The sequence below is a fragment of the Schistocerca gregaria genome, chromosome 9 (genome assembly GCF_023897955.1).
Source record: "Schistocerca gregaria isolate iqSchGreg1 chromosome 9, iqSchGreg1.2, whole genome shotgun sequence".
NCBI classification, from domain to species: Eukaryota; Metazoa; Arthropoda; class Insecta; order Orthoptera; family Acrididae; genus Schistocerca; species Schistocerca gregaria.
The window spans coordinates 220188483-220208105 of NC_064928.1; the positions used below are offsets into that span (position 1 = coordinate 220188483).

General features: G+C 39.4%; 1 protein-coding gene across 3 annotated transcripts in view; it reads right to left on the reverse strand.

Annotated features, from left to right (window-relative positions):
* Nucleotides 1-5199: 5199 nt before the first annotated feature.
* The window catches only part of LOC126292006 (REST corepressor 1), a 74565-nt gene continuing 60141 nt past the window's right edge, over nt 5200-19623 (reverse strand). For all 3 annotated transcript variants that reach the window (XM_049985790.1, XM_049985791.1, XM_049985792.1), the window contains 3 exons: nt 19359-19540; nt 11607-11851; nt 5200-10702 (listed from right to left, as the gene is read on the reverse strand). In XM_049985790.1, coding sequence (XP_049841747.1) covers nt 11630-11851; nt 19359-19540 — 404 coding nt within the window. In that variant the 3' untranslated portion in view covers nt 5200-10702; nt 11607-11629. The remainder of the gene's footprint in view (nt 10703-11606; nt 11852-19358; nt 19541-19623) is intronic.

Sequence of the window (19623 nt, forward strand, 5' to 3'; positions counted from 1 at the left end):
GAAAGCTTATTGTGTGACAGTCTCTTTCTTGTGCATACCTGCAAATTACCATCTCCGCTATATGGAGCTGCTTGTGTGAGGATAACGGGGTGAGGTGAAGAGAGGGTAGGGCAGCTAGTTAGATGGGGAGTGAGAGGAGCAGAAAAGGAGACAAATAGAAAGATATGGGTACATTAGTGGAACAGATGGATGTGTAGTGCTGGTGTGGGAACAGGGAAGGGTATAGGTGCTTGATGGACAATGACTAATGAAGGTTGAGGGCAGGAGGGTTACAGGAATGTAGAGTATATTGCAGGCAGAGTTCCCATCTGTGTATTCAGGAAAGAAGCAGTTGCAAAACTGAAGAACATTGTGTTGGACAGTGTACTCAGCAACTGGGTAGTCCAGCTATTTCTTGGCCAATTTGCCAGTGGCCATTCATGTGGACAAACAACTTATTGGGTGTCATGTCCATATAGAATGTAGCACAGTGGTTGCAGCTTAGTGTATGGATCACATGGATGGTTTCTCAGGTAGCTCTGACTTTGATGGGATAGGTGATGTTTGTGACCAGACTGTGTAGGTGGGGGTGGGAGTATGTATGGGACAGGTATTCCAATGTATGTGAAAACATTAGTTTACAGTGACCAGTTTTGACTACGAAGTGTGAAAAAGCAGAAGTGGACATCGGACAGATCCACCGTGGAAATTTATAGAGCACACGAAAACAAAAAAAGGTGGGGGGAGGGGGTGGTTGGTTAGACACACACACACACACACACACACACACACACACACACACACACACACACACACACACACACACACACACACACACACACACACGAGTTCTTTGCTCAATTCTAACATGTGGAAGGTTGTAACACACGGAACGTCTAATGTCTTTATCTAGCAGTGGATGCTGACGATACCCATTAGGCACACAGTTTTTATTATTGAGCACATTTGACTATGGGATGCACTGCTGACATTTTGTCTCAAATATGCCCTGTTGTTACTTCGGTCATAGACTGTTGTCTACTAGGGTACACATTGTGTAATGTGTATTGTTACTAAAACCTAACTGCTTTTGGGCACTCAGGGGAGCACTGAAGGTACGAGAAACAAAGTATTTCCGAATGGCTATTTCTTCTATTGAGAAGTATTCTTAAAACCTACTTTATTTACTGTGGTGTACCAAACATAAGTACACAACAAGTAGTGCAAGAGACAGCCACCGAATATGCTTAGAAGACACTTCTCTGACTTAGCACAGGAGAGTTAGGACAATTCACAGAGCGTCTGCAACATTACATTCAGTTATTGGGGCAATATCTTAGACTGCAAAGTTATTTAGATATTATTGTATTAGGTTCAGGACACAGGGTGCCACACATCAGACTACCAGTGTTAAGTACCATTTTGTAACATACTCTTACTGTGTCACCACATTTCTGTCAGTGTCGCACTATCGAGCAAGTGGGCATCGGTAAACTTTAAATGATCAATCACAATTTTCTGCTACCATGGAGGGTTTGGACTGGATCAATACTAACATTCAGTTACTACACTTACAACAGTTACTTTTACACATAATTAATATTATCATCTGTGTTCTTAGTTAACTTTAGTAACAGTGCCTTTTTATTATTTTATTCTAATGTTGTAAAAGTTCTGAGCACTGTGGAAACAACTTTGACACCACCTCCTGAACTTCAAATGGCTCTGAGCACTATGTATATGTGTATGTGTGCGTGAGTGTATATCTATCCTTTTTCCCCCCTAAAATAAGTCTTTCCACTCCCGGGATTGGAATGACTCCTTACCCTCTCCCTTAAAACCCACATCCTTTCATCTTTCCTGACTAAGCAAATGCCGGTTGTGAAAGCTCGAAATTTTGTGGTTTTTTTTTTTAATTGTGCCTATCTACCGGCACTTTCCCGCTTGGTAAGTCATGGAATCTTTGTTTTTAATAAATTCCAAAATGACAGCATTTTTTGTTTTTCTATTGTGATTAGCAGGGTAATTTCTCTTAAGGTTACACATAAGCAAGTCAGCCCTCACAGTGTACCATAAATGTAAATATTCAATGAGAAATGGTCTTCCTTTGACCCGAAAAAGTAATACCACTATTCATTGACCAACCAAAAGATTAATTTCTTTATCTCTCTTTTCTTCTCCATCCCCCCCCCTCCCCCCCCCCCCCCCCCCCCGATTACATATACATGTGCCATTTCAGTAACTGTCACATACCATCAGGTGTGAAGTAAGCTGTCCGCATTTCATCATCTGCTGCAATTCTACCTAAGAAATTAACTTGTGCTCCAACAAAAACATTTTCACTGCCAGTGTTTCAGCTTTGCAGTCTTCAATTTACTTTTCATTTACAAAGTCGTTCTGGTAAATCACTGCATGCCACACTGATAAAATAGCAGTGCCACCAACTCTGAAAATAAACTCTTAACAACTTTGTTAAACTTTTGTTATTACTTACATGGAAGCCCTCATACATCTATAAAATGTCAACTGTCACATCCACCAATGAGACTGCTATTAAATGACCACTAGTGTAATTTAATCAGAACCATGTAATATAAATTGTGTACAGTGTTGTGTGAAATAGCAAAAATGCCACTTAAAAGTAAACTAAGATAGAAAAGTATATACTGTTGCAGCTTTTTGCAAACAATTTTTGTATAATCATTTAATAAGAAGGCAGCAAAAACTGATTGTGAATGCTACAAAAGAAATGTACATTGGGGCCATTTCCAAACCTGCAGATGTTACATATACCTAAACACCTCAAATGATAATTATTTTCAATGCAGCTGTTGACCAATTAATCTCAAAATGATAATTGAACGTTGTAAAAGAAGAAATCATTGTAATTTATAAAATGATCCACATTTATATGTACAGTACTGAAAATTTAAGCAGGTGTAACATATTTCTGTAAATATACATGGCCGACTGGTTTGGCAAGCTCCTTGGTGACATGAGCAACCAACAGTGACAGAACGCAGTGACGGTACATAGTGAGGCTTTGAAATGGTCAGACACTTTTTCAGTTATGATTGTGCTAAACAGTGCAGCAAACATTCTCAAAGAGGTGTGGTATTTACTAGGGTGCTAAAGAGTCTTCTCTGAACTAATCAAGTGGCAGATGCAAAAATTTCCAGACTTATGGCGCTGTGAAGTTTTGTGAGCTACGTCTGCCACTGAACAATAACTCTGGGAAGTGTTATGTTGGTCGGTGTTTAATACTTTATAACTGATGTGAAGAAGTAGTGCAAGATCATTGTCCTCCGCAATTTTAATGACATTACCATGACAAGGCAAGACTTTCAATTTGTTTAATAACTGTAAAAACTGAGGAGCAGCAGTCATGTTAATGAAAGTGTGGATTCATAAATAACTTTCGTATTACAGTGGCTTGAATTTGGTTTTACTTACTGAACAATGCTCTATCCTCAATCTTGTGTCACTCATTGCAAATAACAACTTATGTCAAAATTATGATCTTAAGAATCATGTCAACATTCTCAGAAACTTTATTATTTCAAAGAACGAAGTATGCTTATCAGATCATTTAAAGTGATTAAAAATTAGGCTCTATGCACTAGTCACCTGCATTTTTCTATTTGCTAATGTAAATTTTGCTAATCAAAAGTTCACAATCCAATTAATAATTTCCATTAATAACATTTGTTTTGAAGATGCAGTTTTGAAAATGGCTGCCAGCTGCGGCATTAGAAACAGTACTGCTTGTTTCCATCTTGAATTTTCAAAGTAAAAATCACATAAACAGAATTTATTATGAATTCACAGTAAATATCAGAATTAAAAAAATAGAGCAGCTCGACAGTAAGAACCTAATTGTAATATTTATTTTGGAGGGTTTAATAAAGTGAGTAGCAAACACCTCTATTTCCTGAGACTGCAAAGAGAAGCTGTTGGACTGGTAGAAGTAATCACAGTGCCAAATGACACTGTAGATAGGCAGTGTTAAGTTTAAGGCAGAGCCTTTGTAATATTGGGTGAAGTATACAATCAAGTCTCTACATCAACCAGTTACTTAGGAATCTGTGACTTTATTGTCCAACAACAATTCAGTTATGGTGCACATAGGTCAAATCAGAAAAATAATGATAATAATATTGTTTTTGGCCAAGTACTAGCAGTACAATCACTTCATTGAGTGGAAAGGTAAAGATTCTTGTTTGCTGTAAACTGTTTCAAAGGTAAAAGTTACAATCTGTTTTACAGCCAAGGTTATGCACACAAATGGCAGGTATAGCTCCGATTTTGTGCATAGTGGCCAAAGTCACATAACAGTGGCTTTTGTAGCTCAGAAAAAGAGGTTTGGACCACACTTTGTGTATTTAAGCGATATTATTAAATGAAACAATCAATAATAAGACCAACTGGTTGCAAAGTATCAGTCCTGCAATTACTGATATGTAAGACACTTGATGCGATTGTATGCAATTTGTCACCACAGAAAAATAAAAATTGAATTTATGCAAAAATTGTGAGTGTTGGGTCACAACTTTTACTTGTCACCACCTTCATCTGCAGTGTGTATGGGGGGCTAAGTTCACAATCTTCTGCTGAACACTGCCAAGCCCACGACAGCTTTCACATTTAATTTCCTCTATACATGTAATGCTATTGTTCCAGGAGTACATGTATCATCACAATCTACTACATAGTCATTACTCATTTGTATGCAGGCCAAAAGAACCAGATATGTATTTGCATTAACAACGCCTCTGGTCAAAACCATCAAAGTCTGTTTATTTATAAAAGGATACGAATAAAATGGTCCACTCGCATGACATTTTTGTCGTAAGTCTTGACAGTCGAACCTATTTTTACATTTGAACCATAAAACATCTACAATGTTACTGTGTTACATACATTCACTACGTTTCCACATGTCTGCCTGCAGGTGTCACCTTGTGTCTACACTAGCTTAGTTGGCTTTAGTTGAAACTATGTCATGATAGTTCATAATGCTGGTACAGTGGCACAGGTTTCACAGGATAAATAGGATTTCAGCAGGCAGTCAAGAACAACAGACATCCCCACCGACTCACTAGCTTCTCAAGAAAACTGGAACAGCTACAGTATCTCCTTTGTACTGTACACCGACCATAGTGTGATCTTCAGACAAGTTTTTGGAAATCAGAGTTATGTTTGAAAGAACCACATCGCACATCAAAATAGTGATAGTTTTCTTTTTATTTGAAATAAAGTGGAGGAATGGATAATCTATTTAATATTGATAGTGATACATTTTGCACTGTGTGTGTCAAATCTTGGAAAAGAAACATAAAAATTGAAATTTAATGCAAATATATCTTACTATTTACTTAGAACATACAACTCACAATACAAATAAATAATCGGGTAAGCTTCTTATACATTTTTTCCAATTTTCAAAGTTCACCACGAGTAAAGTTTCTATCATTGTACTAACAACTGAAACAAGATCTTTTGGAAAACAATGGCAAAACTAAGTTTTCATGCAAATTTAAAATGATGAGTTAAATAATATCTGTGTTGTACACTTTGAGGAGGACAGTATAACAAAAAATTGTGTAATAAACGAGAAACAAAGTATGCTATTTAAACCGTGACGTGCAAAATAAATAATGGTAAAACAAACAAGTTACAAGACACACTAATCACAGGTATGGGCATTACCCAAAAATAAAAATCTATTTGAATTCGCAGAAAAAGTAAGCCTAAAATATGACAGGGAGTTGACAAGCAACACCTCTCACACACAACACATTGCTGTGTGCAAGTCAACTCATACTGAACGGACTTTACTGATATTATCAAGTAAATCAATGCCATATTGTATCAAAGATATATGGGGTATAATTTGTAATTCAAAGAATATAGGCAATGTCTATTATTCACACACGCACAGAGGAAAAGAAGGCAAGTGTACAGCTGCAGAGCATGTGAGAGGTAACGGATAACCTTGCGACAAGTTGCTGAGCAAAATATTTAGTGTGTAACTGAATGCTTGTGTACCCTTTATTGTAGTCCACAGTGTATTAACAAATTAACATTTCTCAGTGTATTCATCTTTATAATTCTCAAAGATGAATGATAATGTTTAACAGGATATTATTTACATAGTAAGAGGCACTCTAAGAAACACAGGATCCAAATGATTTTTGAGTACTGGTATTACATTATTTGAAAATGGTTGCAGAGATATAAAAGTAAGAAATTACACTTACAAGAATTATATTTTATTTGTGTTGAGGAATAAATACTATTGAAATAGCCCCAAGATACAGGAAAATCCTACAAACGCAAATAAATCAATGTTTTATATGTGATGCAAAAACATATATGCGTGAAAAGGAAAGGGTCTACTGAGTGCACAGATGCAAGAACTCCATACCTTCCAGCAATCACACGATACCAATTTTCTGTAGTATTGTAATGAATGTGTACACTGCTGTATGAAAATGCACATTCTGGAATGTATGAGAGGAATTGTTACCACAACACACTTATCGCAAAAATTGTTAAGGAGAAAGTGAAACTAGGTGCCAATATTACTATTCACAGGTAAAGTGACAAAAGACAAGGTAACTACTGACTTGTACCTCCATTGGTTACCTTCCTCATAAATACTTGAAGGTCCACTTTGCACCCGGACGCAGATTCTGTCATATGAAACCTATTCATATTTTTAAAAATGGGATTGTCAATCTCTTACTAAGAGCACAGAGGCACTGCACAGAATAACTAACAGAATTGCTTAATAAAATATATGGGCGAGGGCAGGAGGGGAAGTCTGAACCTGCAACATACTTATAGTTGTCTTCAGTTTCTTCACACGATTAAGTTTAACGCAAGCATTAACTTTCATAATCAGAAACCGTATCCAAAAATATATAAAAGTTGAATGTACAATCCACAATAATTGCTATGCAGGTGGGTTACAATTCACTTGGGAAGAAACAGGATGATGTAAAAATATGATTATTAAAATGAGTTCAGAATTTTGGTCATCTTGTTAGCTCATATTCTTATCCCTATGAGATAAATATATGAAAACAAAATTTTCAGTTACATTTGCATTACATGGCTAACAATCTGAAATAAACTTGTACACACAGCAACAGTGTCATGACAAAGAAATTAGAATATTATTGCTTTGACTCTCTTCTTCTTTACTTTCAGGCTACATTGAAATGCCTCAGAAATCAAACATTTGAGATACTTGTGATAATAGTATTCCTTTTCCTCCTTCAAAAAATAACAAGCCTTAAAGAAGCAATTTCAGCCTTCAGCTTATCTACTGATACAAAGAGGCGTGCCTGCGCACCACATTCAAATCCACACCAGCCACCACCACATCCACTGCGCTCTTGCCCTGCACTCACTCATTGTGACTTGTTTTATAATACTTAACAGTTCCAAAATATGGAAATATTGGGTTCATCATAACAAGGAATGTCTATTAAATACCAAACATGAAGACCAGGAGTAATTTCTGCTCTCTCAGGTCTAGTGCACAATGTGTGTGTGCACATACAGAATAATTCATGATGCACCAGCACTAATTTACACCACAGTTCACATGCGAGAACACTCGTAACTCCAACTTGCTGCTCTAATGCACTCACTCTCCGAAGATTGGGACGAAAACAGCAACACACTGTGCTGAGATATGCAGTTCATCTTCAGACAATGATGTATTTAAGTACTCACACCAAATGTAATTGTGCAACGCCACACTCCAGTTAATATTGAGACAACATATTGGCTATTATAGATAATTATCTAGAAATACCTAACACTACAGACAGTCAACAATTCACTATTTTTAAGTATTTCATTTGTCTGCAGTGAGTTAAATTTGCAAAAACACCCAGAATTTCAGGAACATCAGCAACTCCACTATGGGATAATCATTTTTCTTTTGCTTTCAATGATTTTAGTAAACATTTAGAAAATAGATCCTTCACAAAGCTACCAAAACAGGCAATGCAGATAACTGTACGAGAATGCACGGCTACAACATACAAGTTTGAATGAACTGGAAAAATACGTGCTCTTCATATGACCTAACTGCCTGGCGGCTTACAACTGCACACAACTGATAAATGTATCTATTTTTAACAAATATATTAAATAAATACAAAACAGCAATGGGCTTGTTTATCATGACACCAGCCAATCAATGGGAGTGATTTTACTGTCTAGAACAGTGTAAACACTTTAGCATACTTATTACATAATTGTTAAATGCACATTTCGACGCTCCCCCATCACATTAAAAAACCACTTCAGTTGTGATGTACAAATCTTGACTTTATAAATAAAAGAGAAACCTGAAGAACGTTTTTATTACAGTTTGGAGAAACTTATCTTCCCTTACTGTACCTACTCACTGGCATTTGTAATGCATACCAGTTTTACAAAGGAGAAAGATAATACTTATTAAGACAGTTTGATGATTGATATGCATGCAGTTTATAAGTACAGCCTGAAGCGATACACTTTCAAATTAACCATCACCAGAACTGGGCTTAGTATCCCCTTGGGACAGAATCTCAGCCTTCATGAAGTACCTTAAAAAAAGCTGACATACAGTTTATTGGGTGCAACTTAGAGCACTTTCATAATTGAGAAAAAAAAAATAATAATAAAATAATTCAACACAGAAATCAAAATAAATCTGACATCATAACTAGAAATGCCCTTAAGAACACTGCCTTGTTTGAGGACAAGTATTACAATGCATACTCTGACAGAATACGTAAGGTCAAAAAGCCATTAAAAAGCGAACAGTAAGGTTGTCTTACGCTGACAAGCTTTTGGCTAAAACTTTATTACAAGCAACATCCTAGAAGGGGCAAAACAGAGGCAAAAACATGAATAAGGAATGACAAATCTGAAAGAGGTAGATAACTCATTTGCATCATAAATGGAATGAAAAACAAGATTCACTACAGAATATATATTTGGATTTCTGTATACCAGCTGCAAGTATTTATTACAATAGCTGTAACAAAGGAAGATACATGCACACAACAAATAAATGTAAGGCAATTTTAATATTGTGTTGCAAATATATCATGGAATCAGTCATGATGATTATTTGTTCCACACCTATTCTTACGCCAGCACAAGAACCCCATAAAAACAATAAAAGTCCATATGTAAAACTGAACCAGGGACAGACAGGAAATCTATGCATTTAAGTAAACACAGCATGAAGAAAGCTAGGATTCAGACAGTCCCAAATGATTTTGCAGAACAGACAAAAAACACACGGCATGAACTGGGAAACTTAAAAATCGGCAATGTGCATCAACTAAATGAAATGCTAAAGAAGACAAAGAAAATACTGAGTAGACACAAGGGGAACGGCAATCAAAAGCAAACACATACTACCACAGAACAGTCAAAACACATACTACCACAGAACAGTCAACTTAAAAAAATGAGGACGACAATTATGAAGGAATTACGATATTTACATATTTTCAAACTATGAACTAGACAATACATTAATTAACTACAGAGCAACACAGAGTGACAGGGCAATTAATCCTTGTTCCTGTGCAAAACTTCAATGAAGCCCTAAACAAATAAATATTTAATAGAATTATAATAAATATATATGTATAATATGCCTATTACACTGTCCCTGCATTGTGCCCAAGCACTCACATATAAAATTTTCTTAAGTGTTAATCAAGTTCAAACCCTGCTCTCTACGCAGAGAATGTTTTACATAAAAGATCTCGAACTTCTGAATTGAAACTGACGATTAATTACCGAGTTTGGTAAAAATTAATAAATCCCCCTCCCTTTCAAAAAAATTCAGCATACATTTTTCCTTCATTTTCTACTGACAAACAGAAACATACCAGTACCTAAATACATAAAAAATTGAGAGCATCCATACAGTTGTACACTGTGATTTTTGGAAAATGTTAAGACCAGCCTGGTGACAGCCAAATACACTATCAATGTTAACTCATTGCTGAACGACTTCATGCACTCTCACTGAAGGCATTGGTGGTTAACTTAAACTCTTAGAGAGCAATGAAGGCCACAGGATTACAAATGCTGTGAATGGTCTTTAAATGTAGTCACAGTCATAGTGTGCACTATTCAGTCCATTTAAAATCGTAGTGTTCACTACTTAGTCCGTTCATAATCTGTTTTTCAAACACTGAAGTTCTCTTGAGGAATACGTCTTTACGAACACACGGATTACTTGGCATTTCCACTGACTAGTTTGATTGTGGTTCTACGGCATTTGTGGAAGTCCGTCATGATTTACAATTGCCCAATCTACATACATAACATCAAAACTCAATTTACAGCAATTCTAAAATGAATCCAGAGACTCAATATTTTGTAAACAGTGGCTGCATAAATCAAACAATATTTCACATATGACATAGATAACACAAAATGTATTATCTAAAAAAGAAAAAAAAAAAAACATCAGAATATACAAACTACACAATAGTTCTCATGAAGCACACATTGTTTCCCAAGCACAGCAGAATTCCAATGACTGGATAAGTGATATGACTTCAGCAAAAAAATTACACTGCATGAAGTGTGTGTGTGTGTGTGTGTGTGTGTGTCTTTCTCAACAACAAACAGCCATCACAATACCACTGGCTCTGCTCCACTGCTATGGTTCTCTGAAAATAAAAATTACCTGAAACAAACAAGAATGGCGTTAATTGGAAGTATAGCGTGCAATAAATTTTCAAGTTCAAAATTTTGCACAAAACTGAAGATTGACAATAGGAAAGGGTATACACTCTTTCAAGAGAGATGAAAAATGACACAGAAGCTACAAAATTTCAATAAACATAAGAATACGTAAAATCACAACAGGATCTACTTCAGATTTACAGTTTGTATGTCAGAAGTGGATCAAAACAGTCAAGTGTCTTGGAACAGGATGTATATTCCACAAGCAAAATTAAGAAAAAGAATGTTTTAAGTTCATGATAACACATTTCTGAGAAAGACTCATGCATTTGGCCTAAACATAATACAAGAATGTACATGACATCAAATTCTGAAAGAAACTAAATTTCAGTTTAAGAACAAATCTGAATAAAATTCTGTATATAAAAAAAGAGACTCGCCAAGGAAGTCTTTTTGTTCGTTCACACACACACACACACACACACACACACACACACACACACACACACACACAAAATGTAATGTCATGTCTGCCCCCTAAGAACAAGTTCCAGTCTGAATACGAGGGTAACCCAAAAATTGAGTGCCTGCTGTTCCAAGTTTTACTGAAGGTTGACACAGACAGGACTTGGCTGTATTCTTATTCTGACAGTCTTTATGTCTAATTTCTCAATCATCCAAGTTCTTTCCATATTTTGTACCTACTCACATGCTATAATAAGGGAGAAACAAAAATACTCTAAGCAACCAGTTTCTACTTCTTTGAACTCTCTCTCAGAGTAGCTTACGAACAAGAAAAACAGAGTTGCCAAAGCCAACCTTGCCGATTGGACCAGTTGCAGTGCCAATATCAAAAAATGCTGAATCAAAGAGTGGATACCACTACTGACACTACTGACTCTCACCTAATATTATGCTAGAGCCAATATCATTTGGCAGCTTGTCCTGGGCCTACAGGTGGTGTTTTGGGAAAACCAGAAGAGTTCTTCCCGGGAGAAGCGACGGGACCAGACCCGGCACCAGTGCTGCCGACCACTGCCGCCGTGCCCGCCGACCCTCCAGCTGCCGAGGACGTGACTGTGACCGGCGAACTGCCGCCAGGTGTCGGAGTGCTGGCCTCACTCCCAGAAGACACTCCATCAGTCTCCATCTAGTGAACAACAACAAATACCATAAACCCTGACTGAAGTACCAACAGCAAAAGTCGAGCTTCTGTATACATAAAATGCATCAACAGCACTGTCACTCTTCTGGTTACGTTGTCTTGTGTTAGACTCAGCCAAAGGGAGAGAGGGGGGAGAGAGAGACAGAGGGTGGAGGGGGAGAGAGACAGAGGGTGGAGGGGGAGATGGGGAGAGAGGGGGGGAGGGGGAGATGGGGAGAGAGGGGGTAGGGGGAGATGGGGAGAGAGGGGGTAGGGGGAGATGGGGAGAGAGGGGGTAGGGAGGGAGAGAGGGGGTAGGGAGGGAGAGAGGGGGTAGGGAGGGAGAGAGGGGGTAGGGAGGGAGAGAGGGGGTAGGGAGGGAGAGAGGGGGTAGGGAGGGAGAGAGGGGGTAGGGAGGGAGAGAGGGGGTAGGGAGGGAGAGAGGGGGTAGGGAGGGAGAGAGGGGGCAGGGGGGAGAGAGGGGGCAGGGGGAGAGAGGGGGCAGGGGGAGAGAGGGGGCAGGGGGAGAGAGGGGGCAGGGGGAGAGAGGGGGCAGGGGTAGAGAGGGGGCAGGGGGAGAGAGGGGGCAGGGGTAGAGAGGGGGCAGGGGTAGAGAGGGGGCAGGGGTAGAGAGGGGGCAGGGGTAGAGAGGGGGCAGGGGGAGAGAGGGGGCAGGGGGAGAGAGGGGGCAGGGGGAGAGAGGGGGCAGGGGGAGAGAGGGGGCAGGGGGAGAGAGGGGGCAGGGGTAGAGAGGGGGGAGGGGTAGAGAGGGGGGAGGGGTAGAGAGGGGGGAGGGGTAGAGAGGGGGGAGGGGTAGAGAGGGGGGAGGGGTAGAGAGGGGGAGGGGTAGAGAGGGGGAGGGGGGAGATATGGGGAGCGGGGAGAGAGGGGGAGGGGGGAGAGATGGGGGGGAGTGGGGAGAGAGGGGGGGAGGGGGGAGGGAGAGGGGGGAGGGAGAGGGGGGAGGGAGAGGGGGGAGGGAGAGGGGGGAGGGAGAGGGGGGAGGGAGAGGGGGGAGGGAGAGGGGGGAGGGAGAGGGGGGAGGGAGAGGAGGGAGGGAGAGGGGGGAGGGAGAGGGGGGAGGGAGAGGGGGGAGGGAGAGGGGGGAGGGAGAGGGGGGAGGGAGAGGGGGAGGGAGAGGGGGAGGGAGAGGGGGGAGGGAGAGGGGGGAGGGAGAGGGGGGAGGGAGAGGGGGGAGGGAGAGGGGGTTGTGGCAATAAGATATTAAAAATCCAAAACAAAAACAATGTTGCAAAGAATAACTGTCAATGTTATGCAGTATTGAACTATACGCCACGTGCAACTAAAATACACAAACACCTGTATATTTCATTTGAGTAGTTTATCTCTCGAATTCTATATTGCCTATTATATTAGTCTTATATTGGTACTTTAAAATTTTACTTACTTCTCTGTAATTTTTCTTTTATTTTACTCAATAAATGTAGTAGTTAACTAAGTCAACCATTAATGATAATACATTAAACACTGTATTGTTAACATTGCAAAATTATTGTAATTTTCATAAAGAAACAAAACTTCTGAAAAAGTTAATTTGACACAGTTAGCAGGCAGGGGACTGTATGTTTTACTAGTGAAAATTGGGTGTCCTCCAAAACTCTCGAAGATAACCAGTACTTTTCATGATGACATAGAGGGTGCTGTGATATTTGGAGGAAGCACATAATATCCTTTCATTGAGTAAAGATCTGAGTGCTATCACAAGGACTTATTTGTAAGCAATCTTTTATTTGCTGACAATGCAGCATTCACAGCTCAAACTCAAGTTGACCTTCAAAGACTACTGGACAAATTTGTTGTTCTCCATATCTGTGAATGTACAGACGATCATGATTATAGCACAAAGATACAGAGATATCCTGCCATAAGATTAGATGGCTTGTAGTTGAATGTAGTCATCTCAACGATGAACTAAATACAAGAATAGGCAAAGCGGCAAACAATTTCATGAAGCTCTGCACACGAGTACAGAATAGGAAACACCTTACTGCAGGCTGTCCTAACGGAGCCCGAGGGAGGAGGAGCATTCCGGAGTACTCAGTGCAGTGGCTCGAAGCCTGTTTGGTGGGGGAAAGCAAAGTCAGTGCGCCCTGGCCCCATTAAGCCGCAGCTGAAGCAATAATCCATGGTCAGTGGCAGTTATGGTCAGTTGCAAAAGTCCTGTGCCTCAACAGGAGTATCCATTTCTATTTTTTGAGAGCGATGGAAATCCCTAGTGCCTTGTCTGTCACAAAGTATTTAATTCTACTAAGAAGTGCAACATACAGAATCCCTAGTGCCTTGTCTGTCATAAAGTATTTAATTCTACTAAGAAGTGCAACATACAGCGTCATTATACACGTTTTCACGCACCGCATTAAGAGCACACAGCGAGCTATATCTAGCATCCAGGATGAGGAACGACGTACCAGGAGATATAAATTTAAACAAGAATTCCAAGTACAGAAGTAACAGAAACAATTCACGTACTGTGTTGCGTTTATACTTTTCACGGGAATGACAGTGAAGAAAACAGAACTGAAGAAGCAGTTTGATAAAACCACAAAGTCACTCACATTATAGCTACGAGTGGCAAGCCATTTTCTGAGACGCTTCTCGTAAAATCATGCGTGGTAGCAGCTGCAGAATGTTTGTTTCCAATGGAGCTGCAGGCAATTGAAGGCATCTGCCTTTTTAACAAACAGTGCCTCATCGAATCCTGGGCATTGTAGCAAGCTTAGGGAGACAACTATGGAAACAAGCCAAGAGCTTTATTGCATTTTCGTCAGCACGTGACAAAAGCACAGACATTTGTGACTGTGCTCAACTTTTAATATCTGTACTTGGTCTCGATACAGTACTGCAAGTAACTGAGGAACCCTTAGGCATAGTACTGATTATACCTCAACAGGACTACATATTTTTGAAGCTGTTTGGGAGTCAGTGCACAATATGAATTTCCCTTGGGATAAGGTCCATTCTGTAGCCACAGGCTGTTTGCCACAGTTGATATGGTGTCATCAAGGTTTCAGTTCTCATTTAAAAATAAACTCAAGGACGAATTTGGGAAAGACATTTTGACTGTTCTTTGTTCCATACACAAACAGATGCTGTATGCTGAAACTGTGGAACTAGATGATGTAATGAAAGTTATGTTCAAGTGTGATAATTATGCCTGGCGTCGCAGTGGAAAGAACTGCAACTCCTGATGGCTTTTGAAACAAGATTCTGAGAGCTTGTCATTTTTTAAAATGAAAATTAATTTTTTCAGCACTCGTTTCTCAGATTCACCCGATGGTTTCTCATTGTTATTCCAGCTGGAAAGTACTGACTTCCAAAATTCATACTACAATATGCCGAGTTTGTCACAGTGGCGTCGTTCATCATAGAAAAAACCTTTTCGCGAGATCCACAAAAATGCTGCAAAGATCACATGCACGTTTGGATCTACCTCTTCTTGTGAGTAGCTTTTCTCAACAATGAAAAGAATAAAAAACCAAGGAACACTCTTTTCTTCAGGACGCAAAAATGAAGGCCGGCCATCCTCTGCATTACTGCTGCGAACACTTCGACGCCCAACATTTTCGCTTGTTATGAAAAAAATGTCTAACTCGGTATACACTTGCCCCACCTGGGGGCGCCAAGTGGGCTCTCGAATTGGACTCCAGAGTCACCGATGAGCATGCGTGATTGTACTTTAATCTTCTGTTACGAAGTACAAGCCATTGATAATATTTACTGTAGGAGTAATCGTACTAATTAACAGTGTAGTTAACAAGTAAGAAAAATGTAAAATTGAAATGTTGATAAAAAGTCGACTTTGAAACTGTGTTTATGTAAAAGCCAAATAAGTTTTATATGTAATCTTGTAGCAGGATTATGTCGATTACGAAATTTTAATTCAACCTTAAAAAAAAGTAAACATAATTTTTATTGTCAAAATGTTATGGAGGTTGTCGTGGCTTTGGACTTCATGACTTAGTTATGCCTCACTTCAGTTCAGATTTTGTAGATAATTATTGTATTTTGTACTGGTTATCATTTTTTACAATCAAGAAATGGGGGTCCAACGTTGCTCAAGTCCGTAGGTCTAACCTTAAAGTACCCTACATGTAACCCCTGGGTGGTACTAAGGGAACAACAATGAATAGGCAATCAGACGTAAAGTTTTTTTTTTTTTTCCTCCTGATCAAGATGCAACACAGAATTATGACAATTATGAACAATTTCTCAAAGGGACCTTCTAAGGACCAAAATACCACTAGGATCCTGGGATCTGTCCTACGTGTGTATCAACTAAACATTGAAGGTATTAGTTGTGCTAAAAGTGAAGCCTTGTCTAATCTGCTACTCTCTCACGAAGTTGATCTGGTAATCATACAAGAAACACACACCAGTGAGGAAAAGCAGCTGCGATCCAGAGGAAAAATATCAGGATACGATCTTCTAGGAGCAACGCATTATCGCGCTTATGGTAATGCTACATATGAGCGAAGTACTATAGATAATGCCTTTCTTCTGTCTACTACCACTGAGGACGACATCCACTCCGTTGTCATAAGAGTAGGTGACATTGAGGTTTCAAACATCTACAGACCTCCGAATTCCAAGTGGCGCAATCACGTTGTAGACATCCGATCACACCCAGCAATCTACATTTCAACAGCCACCACCAGAATTGGAAATACAAAACTAATTATGAAAATGGTGAAGCAGTAGTGGAATGGATGAACAGAAACAACCTCTTCCACGTCTTTTATGCCAGAGACTGAAGCATGTTCAACTCAGCAGCCTGGAAAAGAGGGTGCTCTCCTGATCTGTGCTTTATGTCCAGAGATGAAGGAAAAAACCTTTACCAACTACTCGAAAGGTGCTTAATGACTTCCCTCATAGTCAGTACAGACCTGTGATATATGACATCGGCATCCAAATCCCCCTGATCACATCCAACCCTTGACCACACTGGAACTTCAATAAGGCCAATTGGCCTGGCTTCACTGAAGAACTTGATAACTGTATACGTCGAATACCACCTACATATGAAGGATCTTGGAGATGGAAAAACAACTGCACAGACAATGTCAGAAACCCACCCAAACAAGACTGCCTCGCATATAGTCATTATTTCCAAAAGCAAAAGGAGCAAAAATCTTACTAAGGATATAAAGAAAGAACTGAAACTCCTTAAACATAGCTTCCCGATGACACAACCCAAACCATTCAACGTGGAAGAAATAAACACTGCCATCAGTGACACTAAATTAGGTAAACCCCCTGGTGAGGACGGCCTACACCCAGAGTTCTTTGCTCACTGTAGAAAACAGGCTCATGCCTGGCTAGCCGAATTCTACACTGATATTCTTGAAAGAGGCCAGATAGCTAAGCTCTTCAAACAAAGATTATTGCTATACTGAAGAAAAATAAACGAAATTAAAAGCCAGAAAGCTACCGCCCTATTGCCTTGTTCAGCATTGCACACAAACTCCTGGAAAGACTTTTACTGAACAGAATTGGACCTGATATACTCAAGGTAATTCCAGTGGAACAGGTGGGTTTTAGACCACCCAAGAAAATGACAGATCAAGTTATGTCTCTTACAACTTACATAGAAGCAGGCTATCGATTTAAACTTAATACTTCAGCAGCAGTTATAGATTTAACAGCGGCCTGTGATACAGTATGGAAAGACAAAGTACTCTACAAGCTCCTTTAAGTTATCCCATGTAGAAGAACTGTACGACTGTTGAACACCAAGCTGAGCCAAAGACAATTCTGTGTGTATATGGGAAAAGATGTAAACAATAAAACATTGTTGAACAACGGGCTACTTCAAGAGCTGGTTCTTGCTCCCTTACTGTTTAGTATGTACATTTCAGACATGCCAGTGACACTTTCAAAGAAATTCAGATATGCAGATGACTGGGCAATTGCTATTAGAAAACAAACCATTGAACAAATGGACGAGATCCTGACAGAAGACCTCAAGAAGCTGACTCAGTACTTCATAAAAGGGCACTCAAACTAAACACCAATAAAACTGAAGTTTGTTGCTTTCATCTAAGCAACAAAATGGCTAATAGGGAGTAAAAGGTATGCATGGACAACCAGCAATCGAGACACAACAGGTACCCTAAATACCTAGGGGTCATATTGGATAAAACACTGTCTTTCAATCATCATCTCCAAAAGGTTGCTGCAAAAATAAGAACTCGCAGCAACATAATTCATAAACTATGTGGAACAACTTGGGGATCTAGAGCCTCAACTCTGCGATGCTCAGCTCTAGGGTCAGTGTACTCGACTGCTGAATACTGTGCTGCTGTCTGGCTCAACAGCACCCACACTAATATCATAGATACCCAACTAAATACCACAATGTGTCTTATCACTGACACAATCAAATCTACTCCCATACACTGGCCACCAGTACTAAGTCATATCCCCTCCCCCCCTCACCAGATCTCAGATATGAAGACGTTCTCTTAAGAGAATTCAAGAAAATAATGGACAATCCAGAACTACCAATACGTTCTGACACCAGCAACGCAATTGCTAATCGCCTGCATACGAGAAAACCACCGACAAGAGATGGCATGAACTTGAGGAATAGCAACTACCAAACTACCATTGAGTGGCATAAGAGACTTAATGACAAATGCTGCCCAAAAATGCCTCCTGTGAAGAAGACGCCACCACCTGGTTTCAACCTCCCACGCAGACAATGGTCCACAGAATCTGAACCACCCATGGGAATTGTGCAACCTCCCACTTTAAGTGGAACATAACTTCAACACCTGAGTATGACTGTGGTGCTACACAACAGACGATCCAGCTCATCATCAACGTACACAGGACAAGAAAGTATAATGGCAGTACTAGTGACTTTGCTCTTGTGACTCCACAAACTATAGACTACATTCGTAATCTAGACATAGAAGTGTAAATTTCAATCATGATAGATGTATCTCTAGCCATACGCTAAATAAAATAAACAATCAAGAGCCCTTTTTTATGGAATATGGAAGATAAATATTAATGTTGTTGTTGTTCTAACCACATATTTTTCATCAATATCATGTGCTGGTATGTTGTGGGTTGATATACCAACAATATCACCTGATAATTGATACGATAATTAATATTTTTTTAAGTCTGTTAATTTTATGATGAAACACTCAAGATATTTACAGTAGACAACAAAGATATTTACTGCTTAACTGCAATGCAAAGAGTCTATTTATTCAAGAATACCAAGGCTAATAAATACTCTGGGAGATATAAAACTGAAACTAAAAAACACACACACACACACACACACAAAAAAAAAAAAAAAAAAAAAAAAAAAAAAAAAAAAAAAACCACCACCACTCACATCTTGTTCCCCAACAAGACACACACCCACCTCTTCCTTAATTAACTAATAATGTTGAGCACTTTCTTATAAGTTGATCAGTCAGACACACAATGCATGCAAAATTCTTAAATGCAGCAAGAAATCCTTTCTGCCGCTAACCTTCTCATCTTTGTCTGCTTCAGCATCAACAATGGGTCCATTTTCTGCTTCAAATTCCTTCAGAACAGCATCGAGATTGTAACGGCGACGATAATTGACAAAATAACTACGCACGTGGGCTTCTGTTTTTGTGCCCAGAACTTCTGCAATTGCACGGAAGTCCTTTCCATATTTGCGCACACCTGTTGGTACAGGAAACCATCAACTATTAAACATTCCAGTAAAGATACAGTACAACAATAAGTGGCAATATTGCCAAGCACTA